This window comes from Hirundo rustica, chromosome 7 (assembly GCF_015227805.2).
Source record: "Hirundo rustica isolate bHirRus1 chromosome 7, bHirRus1.pri.v3, whole genome shotgun sequence".
Taxonomy (NCBI): domain Eukaryota; kingdom Metazoa; phylum Chordata; class Aves; order Passeriformes; family Hirundinidae; genus Hirundo; species Hirundo rustica.
The window spans coordinates 9031187-9053643 of NC_053456.1; the positions used below are offsets into that span (position 1 = coordinate 9031187).

General features: G+C 40.9%; 3 protein-coding genes across 10 annotated transcripts; 2 read left to right on the forward strand and 1 right to left on the reverse strand.

Moving 5' to 3' along the window:
- The first annotated feature begins 21 nt into the window (after window positions 1–21).
- On the forward strand, window positions 22–11782 carry FAIM (Fas apoptotic inhibitory molecule). Of its 5 annotated transcripts, XM_040069642.2 has the most exons (7): window positions 30–67; window positions 1567–1624; window positions 2252–2387; window positions 2751–2979; window positions 3862–3911; window positions 4444–4613; window positions 11660–11782. In XM_040069642.2, exons 2-6 carry the CDS (start codon window positions 1581–1583, stop codon window positions 4591–4593), a joined length of 609 nt encoding a protein of 202 aa, XP_039925576.1. In that variant the 5' UTR covers window positions 30–67; window positions 1567–1580; the 3' UTR covers window positions 4594–4613; window positions 11660–11782. The 5 variants fall into 5 exon arrangements, with proteins under 5 accessions (XP_039925579.1, XP_039925577.1, XP_039925576.1 ...); XM_040069645.2 differs by lacking the exon at window positions 1567–1624 and having other exon boundaries at window positions 22–67; XM_040069640.2 differs by lacking the exon at window positions 11660–11782 and having other exon boundaries at window positions 4444–6283.
- Window positions 6196–15026, reverse strand: PARP9 (poly(ADP-ribose) polymerase family member 9). 4 transcript variants are annotated; one of them, XM_040069630.2, is made up of 11 exons: window positions 14450–14578; window positions 14014–14053; window positions 12462–13303; window positions 11894–12118; window positions 11601–11813; window positions 10794–10854; window positions 9995–10369; window positions 9026–9174; window positions 8297–8462; window positions 7082–7124; window positions 6196–6875 (listed from the first exon to the last, which is right to left on the reverse strand). In XM_040069630.2, the coding sequence occupies exons 1-11, from the start codon at window positions 14462–14464 to the stop codon at window positions 6836–6838; spliced, it is 2169 nt and encodes a 722-aa protein (XP_039925564.1). In that variant the 5' UTR covers window positions 14465–14578; the 3' UTR covers window positions 6196–6835. The 4 variants fall into 4 exon arrangements, with proteins under 4 accessions (XP_039925564.1, XP_039925562.1, XP_058277348.1 ...); XM_040069628.2 differs by having other exon boundaries at window positions 6196–7124; XM_058421365.1 differs by lacking the exons at window positions 14014–14053; window positions 14450–14578 and adding an exon at window positions 15011–15026 and having other exon boundaries at window positions 6196–7124.
- Window positions 14463–21774, forward strand: DTX3L (deltex E3 ubiquitin ligase 3L). The gene is made up of 5 exons (XM_040069631.2): window positions 14463–14778; window positions 15205–15428; window positions 17313–18656; window positions 19334–19551; window positions 20821–21774. Exons 1-5 carry the CDS (start codon window positions 14463–14465, stop codon window positions 20888–20890), a joined length of 2172 nt encoding a protein of 723 aa, XP_039925565.1. The 3' UTR covers window positions 20891–21774.
- The last annotated feature ends 683 nt before the right edge of the window (window positions 21775–22457 follow it).

The following is a 22457-nucleotide window of genomic DNA, read 5'->3' on the forward strand; positions in this document are numbered from 1 at the left end:
GGGGCCGGCGCCGCGCGGGCGCCGCCATTTTGCAGCGCGGGCGGCGAGGGGAGGAGACCGGGCGGAGGTAGGAGCGGAGGCACGGCGGGAGTCGCGGCGGGGCGCGGGGCTAATACAAACAAAAAATAAAGACAGGGAAAAAAAAAAAAAAAATGGAAAAGAGCTCGTTGCTGGCGGTAACGCAGATCTGCCGTCCTCGGGGCTCATGCGCTTCCCGATACGCCGCCCCGCGATGAGCGCTGCCGGGATTAGCTGGACGGTCTGGGAGCCGTAATCCCAGCCTAGTTTTCCGAACGAGCCCTTCCGTGTAAAGGAGTAAACATCGCCTTGGGCTGCGGCGTTGGTCAGTGGATAGAGGCGGTGGGTGCAGCGCTGGTGTGTGTTCCCGGTTCGGAGCAGCGGGGCCCAGGGGCGCTGCGCCCGCTCCCTCCTGGAGCAGCGCACGGCTTTCCCTTGGGACGCGGTGGGATCGGCTGGCCCTCAGCTAACACCCCTGGCCTAGAGTCTGCCGTCGGGTTTGGTGTAAAATAAATGCGTATTCCCTCATTGCCATGATTTGAGGGGAAGAAAAAAAATTTTAAAAAAATGTGTGTTCTGGGATGCTTCCTAACGCTTTCAGCGTTGATCCTAAATGATGCCTCAAACCCACGCCGCATGACTGCGGCCTGCCCGGGGTGATGAAGGCTCTGGGTTGTCTGGGACTCCTCCTCTGGCATCTCCTGCGTGCCCGAGGCCGCTCCTTGCGCTGATCCCTGCCCGGGACACGCGGGTCTGTGCCGAGCCTGCTCCTTGGAGCAGAGGAGGGAAATATTCCCTGCCTGAATCCCACCATGTGCCCGGGGATGCCGCCTTCGCAGGAACCAGAAACTTCAGGAGCGGCCAAAACCATCTCCTCGGCATTTATTAGCGCGTGTTGTTATCTGGTTTTTTATTGATAGGCACTGAGAAGGAAGATGATGATGAAATTAATGAGTGAAAATAATGCATTAAAAACCCGTGGTTGTAAAACACAGTCGTGGTCTAAAGTCCTCTTAAGAAATTCCTTGTGGCTCACATAGATTTTCTGACTGAATTGCCACGTCAAATTTACTGTTGTGCTTATTGAAAGCGGTTTAGAAAGGGGAGGTGAAATTACTGCCCATGCTGTTTCCCAGTCCCAAATTCATTGCAGTCTGGGACTGAGATGGGCAGCTCTGGATTGGGTTCCTGCTTTGGTCAAGTTGTTCACTTCTAAGCTTTGTCTCATAAATCAGGCAGCCCATTTTTCCATCTAGTAACTGATAAAGTTATGAGGAGCTAGTAAAGTTAGGACAATCTGCACTTACTTGGTTTTCTAAAATATAATGCTTTTAAAAATAACACTTGCCTTTCTGTCTTAGAGAAAGATGGTTGTATTTTAAGTGTTTTTATTTCATCATACATACAACGGTACTGCATGTTAGTTAATGATGCTTTTAAAAATGTCCTTTATCTTAGCTGGAGAAAAATTATGAAAGTTTAGACCTCAGCACTTCTCTGCTACTATTCTGCTTTTCTATTTTTTCTTGCTGCTAATTGGATTAAAAGCTCTTTTGGCTTCTATGGCATCCGGTGAGGAGATTACTGTCTGTGACGATGAAATAAGGTAAAAAATCAGAACTGTGATATGTGCAGATTTGGAAGGATATCCACAGTTCCAGTGGTCACTTATGACTGTATCTAAACTTTAAAATTTACTTAAATAAAAGGATATCTTGCCAGATCCCTTCCCATGTCTGTGTGTGCAGAGTTGCATGTGCAAATGATGTAGGTGGCATTTATGACATTACTGACAAATCTCTTAACACAGGAAATAGCTAAACTGGTCATACTATTTTTTCAAGTCTAAAAACACTTTCTTTGAGACCAATCAAATAATATATTTTAATGCCTACCAAGAAATAGCAGAACTGTCCAGGAGTATCTTAAAACTAAATATAATTTTGTTACCTATTGTCACCTGAAATAGGAGTTTCAGAGGTTAGATGGGCAGCTGTGTCTTTGTACTGTTTGTCAAAGTGAGTCTGTTTAACTGTTTATATTTTGTGATGTTTTGTCATATTTGGATGTCTGAAAAACATGAAAATATAAGCAGTTCTATAAGCTTATTCTTTCAAGTCTCATCTTTTATTTGCAAAAAGTGACTTGCCCAGAAGCAGTAAAGCTTTGAACTGCAGACATCGGGACTTGAACTTTCAACAACAATTAATTTACTTTGTTGGTTTCTCTTTAGGTCTCGGTACAGCCACCTAGAGAAGATGACAGATTTGGTGGCTGTTTGGGAAGTAGCTTTAAGTGATGGCATTCATAAGATTGAATTTGAACATGGGACCACGTCAGGGAAGCGTGTTGTCTATGTTGATGGAAAGGTGAAATTGCTATGTGCTCAAAATTCACTGTGACACACATTATATAAGTGCACTTCCATGCAACACACATCACAACAAACAAAAGACTAATAAATGCGAGTGAGGTACATTCAGTTAATTACCTGATTTAATAAGCTGCATCATTCTTTTTTTCAGTTCCAATTAAGGTGTGAGTATTCATGAAGTGCTTTTCTGTCCTTGGGCAGAGGCACTCTGTGCATACAAAGCACCATGTATGCATTCACTCACAAATAATAGTTCAGTACTGAGCTGTCTCCTGAGTTCCAGTTAAATTTTTTAATATTAAAACATGCACTCAGGTTTTTCAATTAATACCCACTGTCTTTTTTTTTTTTTCTACAGGAAGAAATAAGAAGAGAATGGATGTTTAAATTAGTGGGTAAAGAAACATTCACTGTCGGAGCTAGTAAAACTAAAGCTGCTATTAACATTGATGCAGTCAGTGGCTTTGCATATGAATATACTTTGGAGATCAATGGAAAGAGTCTCAAGCAGTACATAGAGAACAGGTTAAAAACAACCAATACTTGGATATTGACCTTGGGAGGTACAGACTATAGAATTGTTCTAGGTAAGTAAATATTGAGTGGCTACATGTTGCTGCCTTTGAATAAACCTGTGTGCATTTAAAAACCGGTAATTAAGAGAAAGCACAGTTCAGTAGGTAGCTCTGATGCAGTATAAAATCCTGGGGGATGTGGAAGTTTGGAATGAGATGCCAAAGACAGTCTGAAAAAAAAAAAAACAGCTTGGGAAGCATTACTGCTGCAGCATCCATAGAGCTGCCTTAGCAAGGCAGTTCTCTAGGTGAAGCCTGTTACAGAAGTTTTACCTGCATTGTGATCAAACCTCATGTGTGTCTAAGTTTGTTCAGCATGTAACCAGGCTTTCCTTCCAAAAATCATCAGCCATGGTCAAGAAGTCTCTATCTGAAGTGCAACAATGTTATGCCATATTTTGATAGATTGATGAGCATCCTTTTTTATGCATCATTTTTTATTTACAAACTTAAACCACAACCTTCCAATGATGTTCTTTCACTTTCTTAATAGCAAGGCAATACATTGCTTCTCTTCTATCCCCCCTTTCCCAGTTACATTACAAGCAGGTGCGAGGAAGGGATCCCTTGAGGAATTACTTCACTTTTCTGTCTTTTGATTTTTTCAGTTTAAGACTGTCAGAGTACCTCTGGCACTATTCAGAACAGCACAGTGTTAAGAGCCAGGGCTAGGGAGGGGTACAAATGTATCTTCAAAGCAAAAGCTGATGAGGGACCCTCCTCTCTCTCCAATGTGAGAACAATGCCTGTAGCTCAGGTACTACAGATACTTGGGAACTTCTTTTGGGAATTGAAAGTAAAATTCAACAGTAAATTTTTTAAATCCCTAGATCCTTGTTTGTAGGGGGAAAAAACATCTTGTTCTTTCTACCTTGTTTTCTTTTTCCTTCACAGAAAAGGACACTATGGATGTGTGGTGCAATGGTCAAAAAATGGAAACAGCGGTATGTGATCCTTCCCAAAGGCTCTTCTCAGGCTATGGATATGTAACCAAAGCTTGGCAGAATAAGCCCCAGAGGGGCACATCTCCCTTTACCAAAGAGGCTGAGGCAGCCAGGACATTCCTGGTCTGTTCTAAATGACCTTCACTGAATTTTCTAATGGGCAGTATTTCAGTTCAGATGCCAAACATCTGCTTGGTTAAGGATAAATTACGCTTTTCTTTACCCTTTTTAGACAAAGAAATTTGAGTCAGTTGTGCAGGTCTTTAAGTGATTACTGATTCACAAACTCCAACTTTACCATTTCTGATTGTGTGCAATTTTCATTGTTGTCTGGTATCCACAGAACTTTAACTGGACACCCTGACAAAGCCCTGCCTGAGATTCAGCAGCATTGTTCAGGCAGGATCTGTCACAGGTACCTAAAGCTGCTGTAACTGTGGGAATTGCAAGTGATCTTGACATTTAGGCACTTGAGCTTTTAATTTACTAAAAAATCACATGTCTGTTTTTATCCTTATCTCCTTTCTTCCAGGGTGAATTTGTGGAAGATGGTACTGAAACTCACTTCACTGTTGCTGATCACAGCTGTTGCATTAAGGCTGTCAGTAGTGGGAAACGAAAGGAAGGAATTATTCATACCCTTATTGTGGACAACAGAGAAATCCCAGAGGCTGTGGAATAGCCTCTGGTTAACTGATTATGGTAGGACTAAGATCAGGAATTTTCAATTACTGTGGTAATTATTTTAATATGTACTACTTGGTACAGCTAGTTTGTACTGGGTTTATTTTATAGTTTCTGTACACGAAATTATTCTTTTTGAGGACCAGGTGAAAATAATTACGTACAACCTCTAACATTAACAGTTTTTTAAAAAGCTATATATGTATATAGAATATATAGCATATCACTACGTGTGGAGAACACTGGTGAAATAGAAATTACGCATCAGGAAAAAATCATGCTATAATAAAATGAAAGATAACTATTCAGTAACACTGAATCCTTAACAGCAGGTGTATGTGGAGGGAAGAGAAAGCCCATACTGGGCACAGGAGTAAGATGTTAAAAGCTTTCTCTAAAGCTGTTTTCTCCATTAAGCTGACTACAGACCTTTTCACATGCAGTTAAGGGGACTTATATTGTTAATAAAAAGGTTAATAATGAAATACATAGTTACCAGTACTTGTGTTACAGTATTAAATTAATACTGAGGTATGAAAGCAGTTCTCTATTCCCACTTAGGAGCAAGAAGTTACATTGTGCCAAAAATAACATTCCTTTAGGTGTTCTGAAAACTGATGCTGTAGTTAAGAAACTCTTTACTGAGTTTTTTCAACAAAGAAAATAGAAGAAAAAATATTCCTGCCATGAAACCCCTTTAAAAATGTTATCGCTTGAAGCATGCTGACATAAGAACTTACCTTTGTTCAGTGCTAACAGATCTTAAATGTACAATTATGTGTTTTCATGGCAGTAATGTGTTTCAAAAAATATGAGGAAAAAGAAACCAACTGGTTACTTTAATGGAATAGTTAAAATAGGAATAGACAAATTCTGTTTTCAGAATTGCAGCATAATTTCTAAGAGCTGCCTTTGGATTTCTTGAGAACAAAACTCATGTTAGAGACACACTACAAAACTACCCTTTGCAATGCAAGCGTAGCTAATCTTAAAAATAATTTTTAAAAAACCCAAAATATGAATATATTCATCCAGAAGTTTATTTTGTAATGGTTAAAAAAAATTTCCACTTGTAACCTCAGAATTCAGAATTACACTTTTATAACTTAATTTCTTTTGGACTCGTGAGTGGTTCCTAGCACTACAACTACTAGCTCAGGAGTTGCAGGTACAGTACAAGCATCCTGGGAATCCTTTAACAAACTATTTGGAAAATTTTATTAAATGCTGATTTCATCTGTGTTTTAGAAATCAGACTGCTCCCCATCAGCAGGCTTTACTAGAGGAAGTTTCCATGTACCCAAAGTGCTGGACTGAATTCCCTCTTATGCTGGAATTACTGTAACAGCTCTTGGGCTTTTCCGTGTATTTGCTTCAGGTCACTGCAGAAGCAGTGTGGGTATACCTGGCTACAAGGCTGATAATGTAATCTTTAAAAGATGTTGGTAAAGGTAGATTAATTGAAAAATAATTTCAAGCTGTAGCTTGAACCAGTTCTCTACTATTTTGTAGCCTTTCAAAGAGATTGAATGAGAAATCTGAAGCCCATGTACAGTACAAATCACATTCTTAAGACTACAGAAAAACACAAGTTAGCAGATAGTGAATTCATATTTTTTATTTTGAATATATGTATCTACAATGCTTGAAGTAACTAATAAAAACTGTACAGCAACCAGTGTAAGAAATCATGAAGTATTGCCTCATGTTTGTTCTAACTGTATATAATAGCATGTCCCTAAGCAGAAAACAGCTCTCATCTGCTACATTCTCCTTTCTTAAGTCAAAAGAAAACTTAAGAATCAAAAGGCACAACCAAGATTTCTTGTTTCCCTGACATATGCAGTATCTCAGATTAAGAAAATGCAGTGGTAGAATGACAGCCTACACAAACATCAAGTGCATAGTCACAAGCTCAGATCACTTTAAGGAATAAAGTAAATGACCAGGTATGTTAAATGTTATTATTAAATGTTATGTATTTTGGGATGCTTTCCCTTCTGCTTCCATTCACAGGTAATTTTGCCCTAATCTCCTTAAGATATTAACCTACTCTTTTGTTCACAAATATTTCAGAGTACTTTTCTGGAAGCACTCTGACCATAGCACACTACTAAGCAGAGCATTCTCTTCATTCTAAGCCCTAGATTTTCTTTTCAGAGGGTCTTCACCATAGCCACAGTTCTGCTGTATTCCCACTGAGGATCCTGCTTGTTTCCTCCAGGAGCTACATATACCTCTCAGTCACTGGAGAACAAGTCAGCAGATACTGTGGAAGGGCTGCAAAACCATTGAAAATGACAAAGACCTCAGGATTGTACGAATCATCTACTAAACTGTCATACAATGTAAAGGCATCCCCCTTCACTGCTGGTGGCAGAATACAAGATGGCTGGCCTGCAATGTATGAGCCAGTTACTACATCAGCCTCAAACACGTATATTTTAGAATCCATTTCCCAAGTAGCTTTACCCTTGGTCAGGTACCTCAGGTTCCTTGTAAAGTAGATGCCAGCTCCATATTTTTGTTCTGGAAAGAGAAAGAAAAATTTCCAGCATTTAGCAGTTGGTTCTTTCAGGGTTGTAGTTCCAAGAGACTCCTGCTTGATCCAGGGTAACAGGTGATGTGACTGCTCAGTGCGTGCCATCCTTTTGGAAATTAATTTGCATGGAGTGGCTCTGGTGCTTGCACTGACCTCCCACTGAAACCACAAACAATGACAGCTGATGGCCATTCCAATTAACTGCTACTCCACTGATAACTGTTCAGATTTATCTGTTAATCCAGTGATTGAATCATCAAGGTCTAAAGGATTTATATAAAATAAATATATGACTCACAGTTCAGTCATCATGTACGAGGGCCTCTGATAAACAACAAAGGCAGCAAGATCTTAATAATGCAAACTAAAAAAAAAGCTTTTGAGATTTACATGAGAAATGTCACATGAAGTGCTGTTACAGTATCAAATGGAAAAGTGCGAAGAAATTAGACCATGATCCTATTGCTTTTAAAGCGTGGAAATGTGCCATGTACATTGCACAGACAAAGAAAGGTAAATTTCCACTTTTTGAACAGTCTACTGCTTGAAATTCTGCAGTTGACATGCAAAATATCACACGCTTCACCTACTGCAGGACGAAGCACTAAATGCTTATTCTTTCCCTTTCTGAAAGCATCTGTCTACTACAATATTTCACGGGTTCACAACTTTCCTCCAAGTGTACTTTACTCTGAATGGCAGCCCAAGCAAGGAGATTATTTGCTGTCTCTGACCGCAGCTGATCTGAGCAGGCACCTGGGCTGGATGATCCTCAGAGCCCCTTCCAGCCTCAGTGTTCTGTGATGCCCTTGAACATGCTTTAGAGCACCAAGCTGCTGAATGCATGTCTGCAGCAGCTGCATAAGGACACTGACTTTACAATGTTGCAACAAATAAAACTTGGACATGGAATTATTTGTATATTAATAATTCTGTCCGGTGTTTAGGCTAGGCTTGAATTCAGGCTTATCTTCCTAGAGCCTTACTGGCTCTAAAGTATCAGGAAGGGAAACCTTACTGTATATAATAAAGTAAGCTCATATCTACATACAAGTAAGAAACAGTTCTTGTTTAGGAATGCCATTTTTCCTAATTTTAACCTGAGTTGAGTAGTCAGTCACTGTTCATTTCGATTAAAGATGATAAAGGAAGTTATTACCTTTTGGTGGAGAATACATCCTGTGAAATCCAGTTTGGCAAACTGAGCAACAGAAATTGGCAGGAACATCCTGGTACAATGTGCGAGTTGTTTTGGAGCTACCATCTGCTTTTTTTCTCATTTGTTGGAATGCAGCAGATAGAAGTGGATTATGTATCTTCTCAATCTGTAACATAAGTAACAGCGTAACATAAGCAGATGGAGACCAGTTATGAAATCCATAAATGATTTTATTCAGGCTATGTTTTTCAATGTAAGAACCTTTGCTTTAGCCTATATGCATTGACCACATAGTGGACAAAGTATCTGAAGTGCAACTGATCCAAAGAAAAGAACCATACCACTATCCCATGCCTCCCATTGAAATCACTGGGAATATTTCACTACACCTGGACTATTTCCTGGGGTGCTGACTTCTAGTACTTGAGTTGTGCTGAAGAGATTGAGTCCACCCCCTGTTCAGTAAAGCAGTGACACCCAAGTAGGATTCCAGCTTTAATACATAATCGGATCAGAACTCAGGCAAATTCAAGTAGTAATTGTTGGTGTCAAGCTCACAAAAAGAAAATAGACCCTGAATTAGTGTCCTGGAATATTGTACTTAATCTACATTACCAATCTCATATTTTTCTAGAGTCTTATAAAGAGGCACTTGAAGCATGAAGTACGAGGGAGAACATACAGTATATATGAGCTGAGATTCAGTTTTTCCATGAATATCCTCTTTACCCTGAGAACACGAAGTCCAGCTTTCTCAAACTCTTTCTGTCTGTCTTTAAACTCCTGGAGGTGACATTCTACTGGTGAAATCTGGATGTAGGCAGCAGTACTTTTCTTGTCAAAGTCTCCTTCTGAAAGCTGTCTTGCTTCTAGTTGGTCTGGACATGAATAAGGGAGTAAAATTGTCATATATCGTAATGTCTGAAGGAAAGGCAAAGGAGGCAGATCCACTACCTTAGTTGGTGGTTTAGTTAAGAATAAAGAATATTAAGTATTCTCTGAAGTAATGTCAGAGGCTAATATTGAGAGGGACTAGTATATATATATATATATATAAATGTATATAAGTGTATTCTATTTTTCTGCATTTATTATAAAGAAACCAGGGAGAGAAGAATCAAAGGAAATCAATTTCTGTTCTCCACTACACCTCTCCACAGCTGAGCTTTTATACAAAGGTATCTATATTGAACGGCTATCCAAACATGAATTAAAATGGATCACTCAGTAGTTTTCTGTAATGTCTCTAGTTCTATCAATTGTCCATGACAGCCAAGGACTCTGTAAAAGAAGTCAACCGCTGAGCCCTACAACAGTGGTCCAGCTGTAGCCAGCAAGAGCTCAGCAAAGGTGTGTGTTAATTAAGTGCAAATTTTGTAAATATCCAGTGGCCAGGCTTTAAGTGAAGGTATCCTGGAGGGAGCTCCACTACAGCTGGATATACATCATGGCCAGCCCCTGTATAAACTGTTCCCTACTGGGAATACTGCCAAGTGAGTGACTACAGCTAATAAATGGTCTTCCAGGGGCTCACATGATAAAAGTGCAAGGATATCAGTAATTAAAGTAATACTCAGTATGTGTGTGTGAACTGAATGAATGTCTGTCCACCCTCAGCAATACAGAGATATACGTTGCTTCATACTTGACCTTGTTTAGGCACTTATTTAGTGTTTAGGCACTATTTACTTTACATACACATTGAGTAGAGCAGTTTCTCTTGTTCAGCTATAGTCTTCTCTTGCACACGAAGCAGTAATTCTTCAGTTGCAAGCACTGCATCAATCAAATCCTCAGGAGGGCCCTGAAATTCCAGTCTTGCTTGTCCATCTCTCACTTCTTCTGACACAAACACACTAGAAGGCTGCTCTCGAGAGAGTTCTGCAAACTCCTCTTTACCAAGGCAAAAAATGTAGTTGTTTTCAATAACAGCATGGCCATCTTCCAGAATTTGCATTACATTTCGGAGCCATGATTCTGCTGCTCCCAGTGCTGTGGGTGTGCTCCCTCTAAGTTCAATCACAGGTTCACTGCTTGCAGTCTCTTTTGCAATCTGACTGCCTGGCTCTGTACCTGGAAGATATTTTTTTTAAATACAAGTGCATTGGAAGAGTGAGAAGCTTTCAAAGGCTGACACAAATTCCTACTTGTGATCCCAGCTGCACAGTGCAAGAAACACACTACTCTTCTGGTATGCTCAAAAAAGATATTAGCTACAAGGAGGTAAGGTTTCCAAGACACACACACACATATGGAGAATTTAGCTGCCTTTCACTAAGAGACTTCCAACAAGTTAGGCAATGACAATGAGATTTAAGTCTTAAAAGGGACTGTACAGTTCCAGTCCTATAAATGTAAAAACACAAAGTGCTCACGAGTTTTTGCTTCCTCTTCTCCTCAAGGCACATATGTAAATACTAATCCTATTTTAAAAGAACGCAATTCTCAAATTGGGAGTACTCATTTACTGGAAATGCCCTTTCTGTTCATTACTTACTCAGAGGATCACTTCCGTTTTCCAGTTTGTATTTTGCAGAATAGAATTTTCTCTGGACAACCTTGAAAAATAAAAGTTTAGGAGCAGTTTGCAATCTCTTATTAAATATGCAATTAATCTCTTCACAATTCTGTTAGACAAGCAGTTTACACTCCCACCCCCAATTCTGAAACTGTCAACACTGGCATTTGTCAGCTTTTCCCCAAATGCTATTCCTGACAATATCAAACGCGTTCCCGTTCGTCTGCATCTCCTAAGGTAACACAACTTACACACTGAATGGCACCTTTACCAAGTCCTTGTGGTTGTGGCACATCTCATGCAATCACATAATTCATTACTTGCACTTTAATGCTGATGCATCCTTACTCAGTTTTAAAATCCAGACTATTCTCTGGCCTGTCTACTTGAAATCCTTCTATTATGTTAGCTCATGTAATCTGTTGATAGTGTTTTGCCTTAGGAGCTCCATACAAAAAACCAAAACTAACTGAAAATATTTCCTGAGGAGGAATGTTTGTTCCTTCATGAGTTAATAGTAGACTCTTTCTTATACATACACTGACAGACATGAGAATTTTAAAGTTCCCTTTTTATAAGACTACAGGCTGAAGACTTCTAGTTTAGCAAAGAGAAAATAAGTATTTGCAAAGACTGAGTATCTGTTAATGAGAGTAATAGATTCATAAAGGGACCTGCTGCTCACAATCATTGTTAGTACAGAACAATCTTCATTTTTAGTCATCTATGGAAATATTTTTACAGTTTTGTGTTTCCCTTATCGGTAGTTAACAACAAATTTGTTACCTCACAGGCATTAAGGTCATCTGGGCAAATGACAAACTGCACTTCTTTGTTTTTTGTAGGGTGTGCCCTGGCAAAATTTAAAACTCCTTCAATCATGGTCTCAGCCACTATGTCAACAGGCAGCGCTGGTGTCCAATTTACTGGAAAAGAAACTGAGGGAGATAAGTGGTCCTGAAAGTGAGCCAGGCATCTTTTCACTGTATCCTTCAATTCCTGCAGGAAAAACAAAATCTTTCAGTCCTCACATCACCCGACATGAAAATCCATTAAAATCCCAAGTAAGCAATCATCACCTCACACAGTAACACCGGATGCTGGGATTGCAATGCCACGTGCAGTACAAATGTAGAGGGCAGCTCACGCCTTTTGGTTACCATGGGCCCCTTAAAACCTGTTGAATACCTAAGATGGCGCTGAAGTTCCTTCTGAAAAGCTGGACCCTCTTTTTCCAGCAGTCGTCTTGAAGATTGAGAGGAAGGCTCACCCTTTGCATCCAGGGGGTTAACAATAGCTGTATTCTGCAAGGAAAGAGTGCAAATTTCAGAGTACTTCAAACTGACTACTTGCAAGCTTTGCTATTATAGAGAGCATTCTTTTTAAGCACAATTCCTGTACAAAGGCCTGACTGCCACAGATCAGCTGCATGAATTTTCTTACTTCTTACTACTACAGCATTGGAATACATCCAAGAACGCACCTTGCAGCGGCACTTCAGAAACCAACAGCACAAAGCTGTTCCAGTCATCAGGAGTGTCTTGAACAGAATTATTACTCTCACTATCTAAGTGACCCATGTACCAATTATCAGCAGGAGGGAACTATGTATATGGCTGTCATCCCAGCCTTACAGGACAGACTTACCTTCAGATTTTCAGGGTATTGTTTTATGATGCGCAAGCGAGTACTTCCATACTTGAGGTGAGTTGGAAACTGGCTTGGTGAAGCTGCCACAGTGTCTTCAAGTGAACTGGTATCATCCAGAAATTTTTCACAGGCCTTCTTTATTTCTGCAACTGTAGACTCATCAATGTTCACCAGGTGGATTTCCCTGAGACAGCTTGGTGGACTTGCCTCAATAAATCTCCTTACAGCCATTACAATCACTTGAGAACATAAATCAATTGGGAAGGCATAGATACCTGAACTCACTGCTGGGATAGCCACAGACCTTAAAGCTTTTCCTGGAGCACTAACATAAAACAGAACATTCAAAATAGCTGTCTCAAGTAGGTGACAACATTTTTCCTTTTCATAACGATTCCATCTTGGACCAACTGCATGAATAATTTCCTTACAAGGGAGCTTCCCTCCACCTGTCACTGCTATATTGCCAACTTGGACTTTTCCATTCATTTGAATATAATGATTGCTTTGCTCTTTTATTTCTGGTCCTCCAGCTTCTGCAAGGGCAAGAGCAAGACCTCCTCCATGTTCAAGATTCTCATTGGCTGCATTCACCACAGCATCAACCTTGTGTCTTGTGAGATCACCCTTATAAACACAAATGTCAATGCCTGACTTTACTTTTTTCCTGTATACTTCAACAGAGCTTTTTGTTGCTTTTCTGAAGGCCAACATACAAGCAAACTTTTTGGAAACGAGATTATCTAGAGAGTTGTCTCTTCTCTTAAGGGCTTCATAGGCATCTTGACTGATGGGGATCACCAAACTGACCTCATTCTCATCCATTACCATGCTTGACCCTAGGATATAAAGTGAAATAAAATGTATTACTATCAAAACATTTATTTTTATCTGGAAGTGTGGTTTATAGCTCTCAATTTTATCCTACTGTCATTGCAAAACAGTGGTTTTTTACACACTCTAAGCTTTTCTCTCCCCTTTTCAGAGGTTTAGAAAACCCATGAAGGTTCATTTAACTGTACCACAGAAATCTTATACTGAGTTTTAATTCTGTGACTCTCATTTGGTGTGCACTTAAAAGACCACAAGCAAATTCCTTCTTTGTGTGGAACTTTGTATGAACTCAGGAAGGCCTTTTAAACCACTTTTTTTTTAAGGAAGTTTTTACTCGGCTATGGCTATACAGCCCTCTGCTGGCAGATGTCAGCAGTACTATAATGCAACAGTTATTTTAATTAGTTTAAATCAATTTGTCTGAGTTTAATCGAACTTTCCTCCAGGGTATGCTACCTGGTCATAAGAAGTCTGAGGTTTTTCACATATAAAATATACATGCCACTCATCAAAACACTTCTGGGCTCTTGCTTTTAAAAGAGAAATGCAAGCAAGTCCTGTTGAAGTAATTAATAATAATGTCGATTCACAGCCGTGTCCATTTCACATTAATTATGAATTTCAGGTTGCTTTTGGCTTTCGTTTTCCAGTTCGCTGGCTCTAGCTGGCAGTTTTCAACTTAAATACAAAGGAGATGACTAAATGAGAGGCTTACCTAAAGCGAACTTCCCTCTCAAGAGACCCGAAACGTAACTCTATTGTAAATAAATAAATAAATAAATAAATAAATAAAAAGAAAGAAAGAAAGAAAGAAAGAAAGAAAGAAAGAAAGAAAGAAAGAAAGAAAGAAAGAAAGCAAATGTTACAAGCAACAAAGTGGGAGCTCCAGCTTTTCAAACACCTGTACGAAGTTTTCTGGTTTTTAAAATGCTGCTGGGAGCTGCGGGAGCTCTGTGGATGAAGTTACCCTCATGCTCCTCTGTCTCCGGTAACTCGCAGGAGCGAGAGGCCGGGAAGAGTCGCTCCCGAGCGCCAGACCAGAGGACGGGACTGTTCTGCTCCCCTCAAGCCGCCGGGAGTTCCCGCCGCACCCCCAGCCCCTCAGGCAGCCATCGTCCCGGGCCCCTTGCACCCCAAACCCGCTCCGCTACCTGCACGCTCCCCATGAACCGGCTCGGGGCGATCCCCAGCGCTCGCAGCTGCAGCGGGGTGCGAGGCGGGGAACCGCGGGCGGGGCGGGAAAAGAAAGCGAAAGCGGGCGGCGGAGCAGGAAGCGAAAGCGAAAGCGGGCGGCGGCGCGGGATGATGGCGGCGGCGCCGCTGCTGGTGCGGCTGAGCCCTGCGCCCGCCGCCGGCGAGAAGGCGATCCTCAAGCTCCAGGCGTACTTCCAGTCGGGAAAGCGCTCGGGGGGCGGCGAGTGCAACGTGCGCGCGGGGCCCACGCCCGGCACCTACTGGGTGGATTTCTTTAAGGAGCAAGGTACGGGCCGGGCAGCGCGGCTGTGAGGGGACTGGAAATGGCCGCCGAGTCCCTGGGCAGAGCGGCTCTGGGGCCGCTGGTAGCTGTCACATTTTATCAGCCTTATCTGTCCAAATTTAGAGGGGATCTCATTAATGAATATAAATATGTCAAAGGTGTGCCAGACTTTTCGGTGGTAGCCAGCGACAGGACAAGGAGGAGAGGGCATAAAGTAAAACACAACAAGTTTCACCTTAACATGAGGAAAAAATTCAACATCGAGGGTGGCAGAGCAGTGGAACAGGCTACCCAGGAAGGTTGTGGAGTCTGTCTCTGGAAACATTCCAGGTGACCCTGCCTTGACACTGGGATTGGGAGGGATAATCTCCAGAGATTTCCTTCCAGCCGTAACAGTTCTGTGATTCTGTCGTTCTGAAATTACCACAGATAGGAAGAGTGTGGAATCTCGCACGAAACACAAGTTGGAATTGGGTGCAAAATGCCTGGAGATAGTCATCCTGCCGGGAGAAGGGGACCCGGGCAAGAGCCGGGTTCCAGCGCAGGCCTCTGCCAGCCCCAACAGCGTCGCTGCCAGCCCTTCCCTGCCCCAGCAGGAACAGCGGGACAACGGTGGCTACGGGGCCGCAGCAAGGAAAGACCTTACCAAAAAGGTACATCAGGAAGAGCAATGTCACAACCTGCCCTGCTTGTAGTTCCATGAGTCCTTTTTGTTGCACTTCCATATTTTGTGCCAAAAGAATGTCAGTTACGTGTTCTTAGTCAATAAAATGAGGGCCAGGAGTGACACTGGAGTGCTGGACCAGAGGTTAATCTACACATGTTTACAGGCAGCATGTTTTCCAGCCTGACTCTGGCAGGTGCCAACCACTGTTCCCCAAAGCAGCACTCTGGCAGGCTTCAGGGGGTAGTATGCACCAAGGGCTGCTCCCAAATGGTAGAAGAATTGTGTGAGATCTGGATCCTTTCCACCTACGAAAACCTCTTTCAACGTGGTTTGCACCTTGAGACACCCCTAATTATCTCTATCCCTTACTTCAGCATTAAAAAATCTGATATGATGTGATGTGATGTGATTGATGTAGCACCTCAAACGTGATTTGAGACACTTTGAACTAAAAGTTACACAGAAAAGATGTGTTTAGGGACATGGGGTAAGGCTACATGGTGTGGATGTGGCTCTACCAAGACACTGATAGCTGGCTCAGAGGGTTTTACCCTGTTTTGCACGGTAACATAGCTTTTGAGGTATAGCATGTGCTAACATAGTGTTTACCTGGCATCTGTACTGCAGATTTCCCTATCCTTCTGTCTGCGTAAAGTAGAGAAGTTGAACGTGTTCGTTATTATTTTTCAGTCCTGTTTTCTGCCCTAACTCTTGGAGTTATTAAAGCATGACTTCTGGGAAAGTTTTAAAGAAAGATAATAAGTGAAAACTAAAAAGTCTGTTATTAAAAAGAACAATGAAATATAACTTATAAGTGGTGTTAAAACATGCTGTGTCTGTGTAACCTGGCTCTAAGGAGATAGACAGATTCTTTTGGGGATCCTTGGCAGAATAACGATGGCACTAAGATGTAGTTACAATTAAAGCCTTTTGCTTTTTAAAAAGGGTTTTATCATTAGCGTAGCATAGAGTTAATGATCAGAGTACGACAGGATTTCTACAAGCAGAATCAGTGTAGGACAGTTTTATTAGTGTAGCACTATGTTTGATAGCACAGCTTAGCTTATGGTTTCTAGTCACCTGGACCTTTTGCAAATCATGCCAAATCTTCCTCAGGTTGCTGTACTGATAGAACAATCACAATCTAGAGTTGAAAACACATAAAAGCGTATGGGTCCTCCAGCCAGTCCTCAAAGGAAGCAGAGGGCAGTGGAGGTCACCCTGGCCACCAAGGGGTCGCATGGGTTTCACTGTCCGGCCACACTTGTGGTCCGAGTTCCCAGGTGGGACTTGTAACTGGTTGATCTCGTAGGCAGTGCCATTAAGCTGCCTGCTCTGTGATGGGGTCGACAGCACCTGGCTGGCACGGTACCTGGGACCTTCAAGGCCAGTAAGGAGGGCACCGGTCAGCCTGGTGCCCAGAAACCTTGAGCATGATAGGGAGGGAAAGAAAAAATCTGTTTGCTTTGTCTACTTGGTGCACAGGACTTTTAGGGGCTGGTAATGATGGGAAAAGGGCCTAATACACAATGAGCTCAGCCACAGAGGTTGCCTGTCTTTATTTATGCTAACCCTGTTAGAGATTGGGAGCAGAGAGTGCTGGTCACAGTCTCAGCCTGAGTTACTGCCTTTCCTCCTGCGATGCTGGTGACATTAAGGCATTTCAGTTTTGCTGCTGACTTAGAAGCAGATTGTGTTACTCCTCTGTACTGTTAGGGTACATGGCATAAAAGAAATACTGTGTGCAAACTTGTTTGTAGTATCTGGCGCTACTGGGATGGTCAGAACTTCTCCTTGCTGAAAATACAGAAGTAGCAAGCAGAGAACCTTAGAGAAAACTAATGTCGATGTATTTTTGTCTTTTCTTTAGATATTTCTTACAGTATCTGCTACTTTGAATACCAGTATGTTCACTGAAGACCAAAGAGAGAAAATTGCCATTATTTGTCCAAACTTAAAGAGAGAAGGAAACCCTGGCATGGATGGCTCTGAGAAATTGACAGGAGATTTTACAGATATTGAAAAAGCTTATCACTACTTCGAGGATATCCTTGAAGGCAAAGACCCAAACCATGATTTTTCACATTCTGAATGTGAGAATGGTTTGAAAGATGAAAATGGCCTGAATACTGAAGAAATGGAGGAGCTTACAGTTGTGACAGCTCTCTATGAGTATTTTATTCATACTCGCAAAGAAGAAATCAAAGAACTATACAAAAGGTTTGGAGCACGTGTAAGAGTTAAAGGCCATGACGATGATAACACATTAATATATGTATCTTCTGATAAAAGTCATGCATTGTCACAAGCAGCTAGTGATTTTTTTATCAAAATTTTTCAGGAAACTACAAAAGATCTGACACAGGAAAAAGTTCCCATAACAAGCAGTTACACATTAAACAAGACAATAATGAAATTAAATGAAAGGTTTAGAAATCTTCTTGCTAAAGAGGAAGGGAATCAGTTGCTACTCCGTGGGCCAGGGAGTGAGATTTTAGCTGCTCAGAAATTTCTAGCAGAGGAATGTGAGAACAGCCAAGCTGAAAAGAAAATGAAAATATCGTCTGAATGGTACAAATACAGAAATGGAATTGTAGTTGATGCTTCTGTTTTTAAATTGTTAGAAACCATATTAAGCAAAGAAATTGAAAGCATAAATGGCCAATTTGATACACTGGTAGAAATAAAAGAGAATTCACATGGGCAGAAGGTCATAATGTTCAGTCCTAAACTCAAAACTTCTGATATGTCATCACATGCTACTGAAAGTTTCATCAATGCATTTCAGAGTGCCTTTGCAATGTTAAGAGAAAAAATCATCAGCATGAAGCTTTCAGAAGATCAGAAGAAAACTTTAAATATGCCAGTAGCATCTAGGAAGTCCAATGTTAGACAAAAGAATAATCTTTCTTCTGAAGGACAGACTCAGGCAAAGACAGAAGAAAACGAAGAAGACGAGTGTCCCATTTGCAGGGACAGAATTAAAAATAAAGAAACACTAGAAAAATGCAAACATGCATTTTGCAAAATTTGCATTGACAGAGCCATGACTTATAAACAAGCTTGTCCTGTTTGTAATACCGTCTATGGAATGCTGATAGGAAACCAACCAGATGGAAAAATGACAACTAAAAAAATCAGTTTGTCTCTTCCTGGTTATCCCAATTGTGGCACTATTCAAATTGACTATGTTATGAATGGTGGTATTCAAACTGTAAGTATACTTAAATATTTCTTAAAGATATTTTTCCTACAACAAACCCAATATTGAAGATAAAATTAACTATTTTGCTGTTATTTTAATGCATGTTCAGGCAAGACGTTTCTTTGTTTTGTACAAATCTGTGTTTAATTCAATTTTTTGGGCACAGTGAAGTAAATACAGAGGAATGAAATGGTCAGATGACCATCAGCCTCCATTTTGTATGCAGCAGAACAGAGGTACTTGTCTTTAATTTGTGCATTGGGAATAACTGAACTGAAATCTCTGCAGTGATATCATATAAGCAAAGTTTTGCAAATATAATGAGCATTTCTGGGGCATTCTCTTCGCTGTGGACACAAATGGACAAAAATAAATAGTGGGCTGGCTTGGTGAGAGCTTTCCAGGTGAGGAATCTCCTTATGTTTTGTTCTTGGGTTCATGACTAGGACTGAGAATGGAATAAATTAAAAAGTCACAGGTGCAGTGCCATGCATTTGGGAGAGAAAAGAGGGAAAAACAGATTTAAAAATAACAATGGATGCATAAGTGATGACAAGAAAGTGTGAATGAAATTTATATGAAAGAAAGTATCTAAAGAGACAAAAACTCAGAATCAGTTATCAGTCATGCTTTGTCCTTCTGAATGACTTACGATACACCTTTTGTTTTGTTTTACTACAAAACAGAGCAGCCATCCAAACCCAGGGCAGCGTTATGGGCCAGCTCACCGAACAGCCTATTTACCAGACAATGAGGAAGGACGAGAAATTCTGAAGCTCCTCACAAGGGCCTTTAAACAAAAATTGATTTTCACGGTGGGGCAGTCACGTACTACTGGTGAACAAAGTGCTATCACATGGAATGATATTCACCACAAAACTGCCATGTCGGGAGGACCTACCCAGTAAGTAGTCTTCTCTTTATGCAGAACTGTTGTTACTCAGATGTGTCAGGAAGGCTGCCTTGAATATTTTCCACGTTTAGAGCTTTCAGATTTTGTCACTGACAGAGTGATTGTGGAATGCCCTATGGATCCAGACGTTAATCACCTTCCCCTGTAGGACAGTTGGAACAAGGGTGAGTTTAGTGTTCTGCTGCCCCTCAGGATACTCATTCACCAGTGAGTTTGTAAGGCACTTAGTTAATAACTGCTTTGTTTAGAACCTACAGCACAGCAAGCTCTTGATGGCACCTAAGGTTGGACTCCTGATCTGTGCCTCTCCTGTTACCTGCACCAGGAGGTGCTGGTCTGTTATGATCCCTGTAAAGATGGCACATGGACTTTGTAAAACATGATGTGAAATTCTACTTAACAGAGCTAACAGCAGGAAGTGAGATTGTAGTACAGATACGGTCATTTCCTTTTAGATGCTAGGAACCATGAGTTATGCAGCACTTAGTGAGTCAGAGCACTGGACAAAGTGCTAGCCCCATCCATAAAAAAGGTTAGCCCATTTTGGCCATTCAAGCTGACAGAGGATTTTCTGAGTAGGTGACAGCCCTGTGCAATATTTCTTGAGGACTTGCTGCATTTAAATGAAAGGCGCAATCAGCAGTACTGAGTGTGAGCTGCCTGCAGCAGAGACAAGGGGCAGACTTGGGCCAGTCCTTCCAAGCTTGTTGCAGCTCTAAGGGGCAGATGGTGTCCTGCAAGCTCCAGAGGCTTGTGTCTAGATCCTCGTGGCTGGGCTCGTATCATTGAAAGAGCAAAAAGTATCAGTTTTACTTAATTCTCCACTGTGTGCAAATTTTCTCTCTTGTTTATCACTTGATTCATACACAGTGCTGGTGTTGCCCTGCTTCAAGTACAGAGGTGTCATTATGTTTCTGTTTTGAAAGCTCACTTGGATATGTTTCAAATCTGAATTTCTTTTAAAAAAGATGTATACCCAAACACCCTATCATTTTGAAGTGAGACCCCAGGCAGATTTGAAAATCAAGTTCTTGGTGTCAATTTGGACAACAAAATGTAGCAGCTCCTTAAGTTTTTAGCTTTATGCCATCTGTATCACTTCTGTGATTGGCAATATGGGTCTGTTTTCTCTCTAGGGCAAGAACTGCCCTGCATAAAATTTGTAAAGAGATTTCTAAAAAGATATTGATGAGATGGTTCTGCAGAATTGTCAAGTGCTTCATTGCAGAAATAGCCCAAACAATTCTTCTCTTCTCCTAGGTTTGGTTACCCGGATGCTTTTTATCTGCAGCGCGTTCGATCAGAATTGAAAGCAAAAGGAATTGAATAAGGAAATCTGTCAACTCTCAAGTGTGGTGACTGAGCGTACAGCATTCAATGTACTATTCAAGCTCTGAGGGAAGTTACTTTGTTTAACTGCCATACTTAAATCACTTGTATTTCACAGTTAGCTAAGAAAAGTAATCTTTTCTCATCAAACAATGTATATTCTTTTCACAAATAATTTACTTCCCTATATGTGTAGCCTTTACTGAATTTGGTTCTTGTGAGTGTTCTATCAGTAGTGTTTGCATTTTGTAAATCTTGGGTTTCCAGCAAATCTGATCTGCACTTTTCCTCACAGCTCTCCAGTCTGATTTCCAAAACCCTTCGATCCACTACACGCTTAGATAAAACACTTAATGTCTGTCAGCATGCCTAGCATCATGTAACCCCTCAAATGGAAAATTTTTATGCAGCTATGACAGTGTTAGCTGTGATAAGGCTATGGCCTTTTGCTTCTTTTTATGGTAGAAATGGCATTAGTGGTTTGGGGTTTGCACGTGAAATTAGCCATGGATCATGTACAAGTGGGTACATGGATGCTTCTGTATTTTTAGCTCTGCAAAAGTGCTGAGTTCGACCAAATGGGAAGTAACTGTGTCTGTGACCACATCTGGTAGTGGGCTCCTTGTTCTGTGCCTGCCATTGTGCTTAAACTTAAATGCAACTTTTAAATCAGTTTTTCAACTATAAAACTCTGTTCTTTCAATTGCATCAAATATAGGTTCAAATTGTATCGTAAAGTTACTCTGCAGTGCCTAAATAACCTGTTAATTACCTGTGTGGTGGTGTGTCACACACACAGACATCATTTTGAGTGAGTTGAACCATTTCTGTAAGCTATTGAGCACAACTAATAAAGAAAATATAAAAATACCATGTATTTCTGCATTATTCTGTACAGTTTTTTCCTTCTTTTTGCAATGCATATAGCTGTATATTTTTAAAAAAATTTAGGAGCTTTCTTACAACACCACCTTTTGGTGCAGTTTGGACTCCATGCCACACCCCACCCCCCCCCCCCCCCCCCCTTTTTTTTTTTAAATGCATTTTTTAATTATTATTTTCCTTTAAGATTCCCACATTGTGAATAGGCAGTACAACTTTGCCACCTTGACTTTCAGGTTTAGTAGTAGTGGGCACTGTTTGGTTTCCATGTGGGTTGGGATGTCTTTCCAGCCCTGGTTTTGTGTTACTATATTTGTTTTAATATTTTACATTATTCCATGTTTCCCCTCCATTCTCCATGCAGTAAAATACCAAAATACTTAGTTATTTCTAAGTGACTGAGCTTTTCTGCACATGGAAACAAGCTGTCATTGTGCTTCAACCCCAGCCAGCAGCTACGTACCACACTCACTCACCCCCAGCCCCTGCAGGCAGAGAACTGTAAAAGTAAGCCTTGTGCATTGAAATAAGAACAGTTTGTTAATTAAAACAAAACGAAATATACTGTTACTAATAATTGAAATGAGAGAGAGAGAGAGGGGAGAATAAAACCCATGAGAAACAAGTGATTCACCAGCTGCTGACCGATGCCCATCCTGTCACTGAGCAGCAATCGTCCCCCTCAG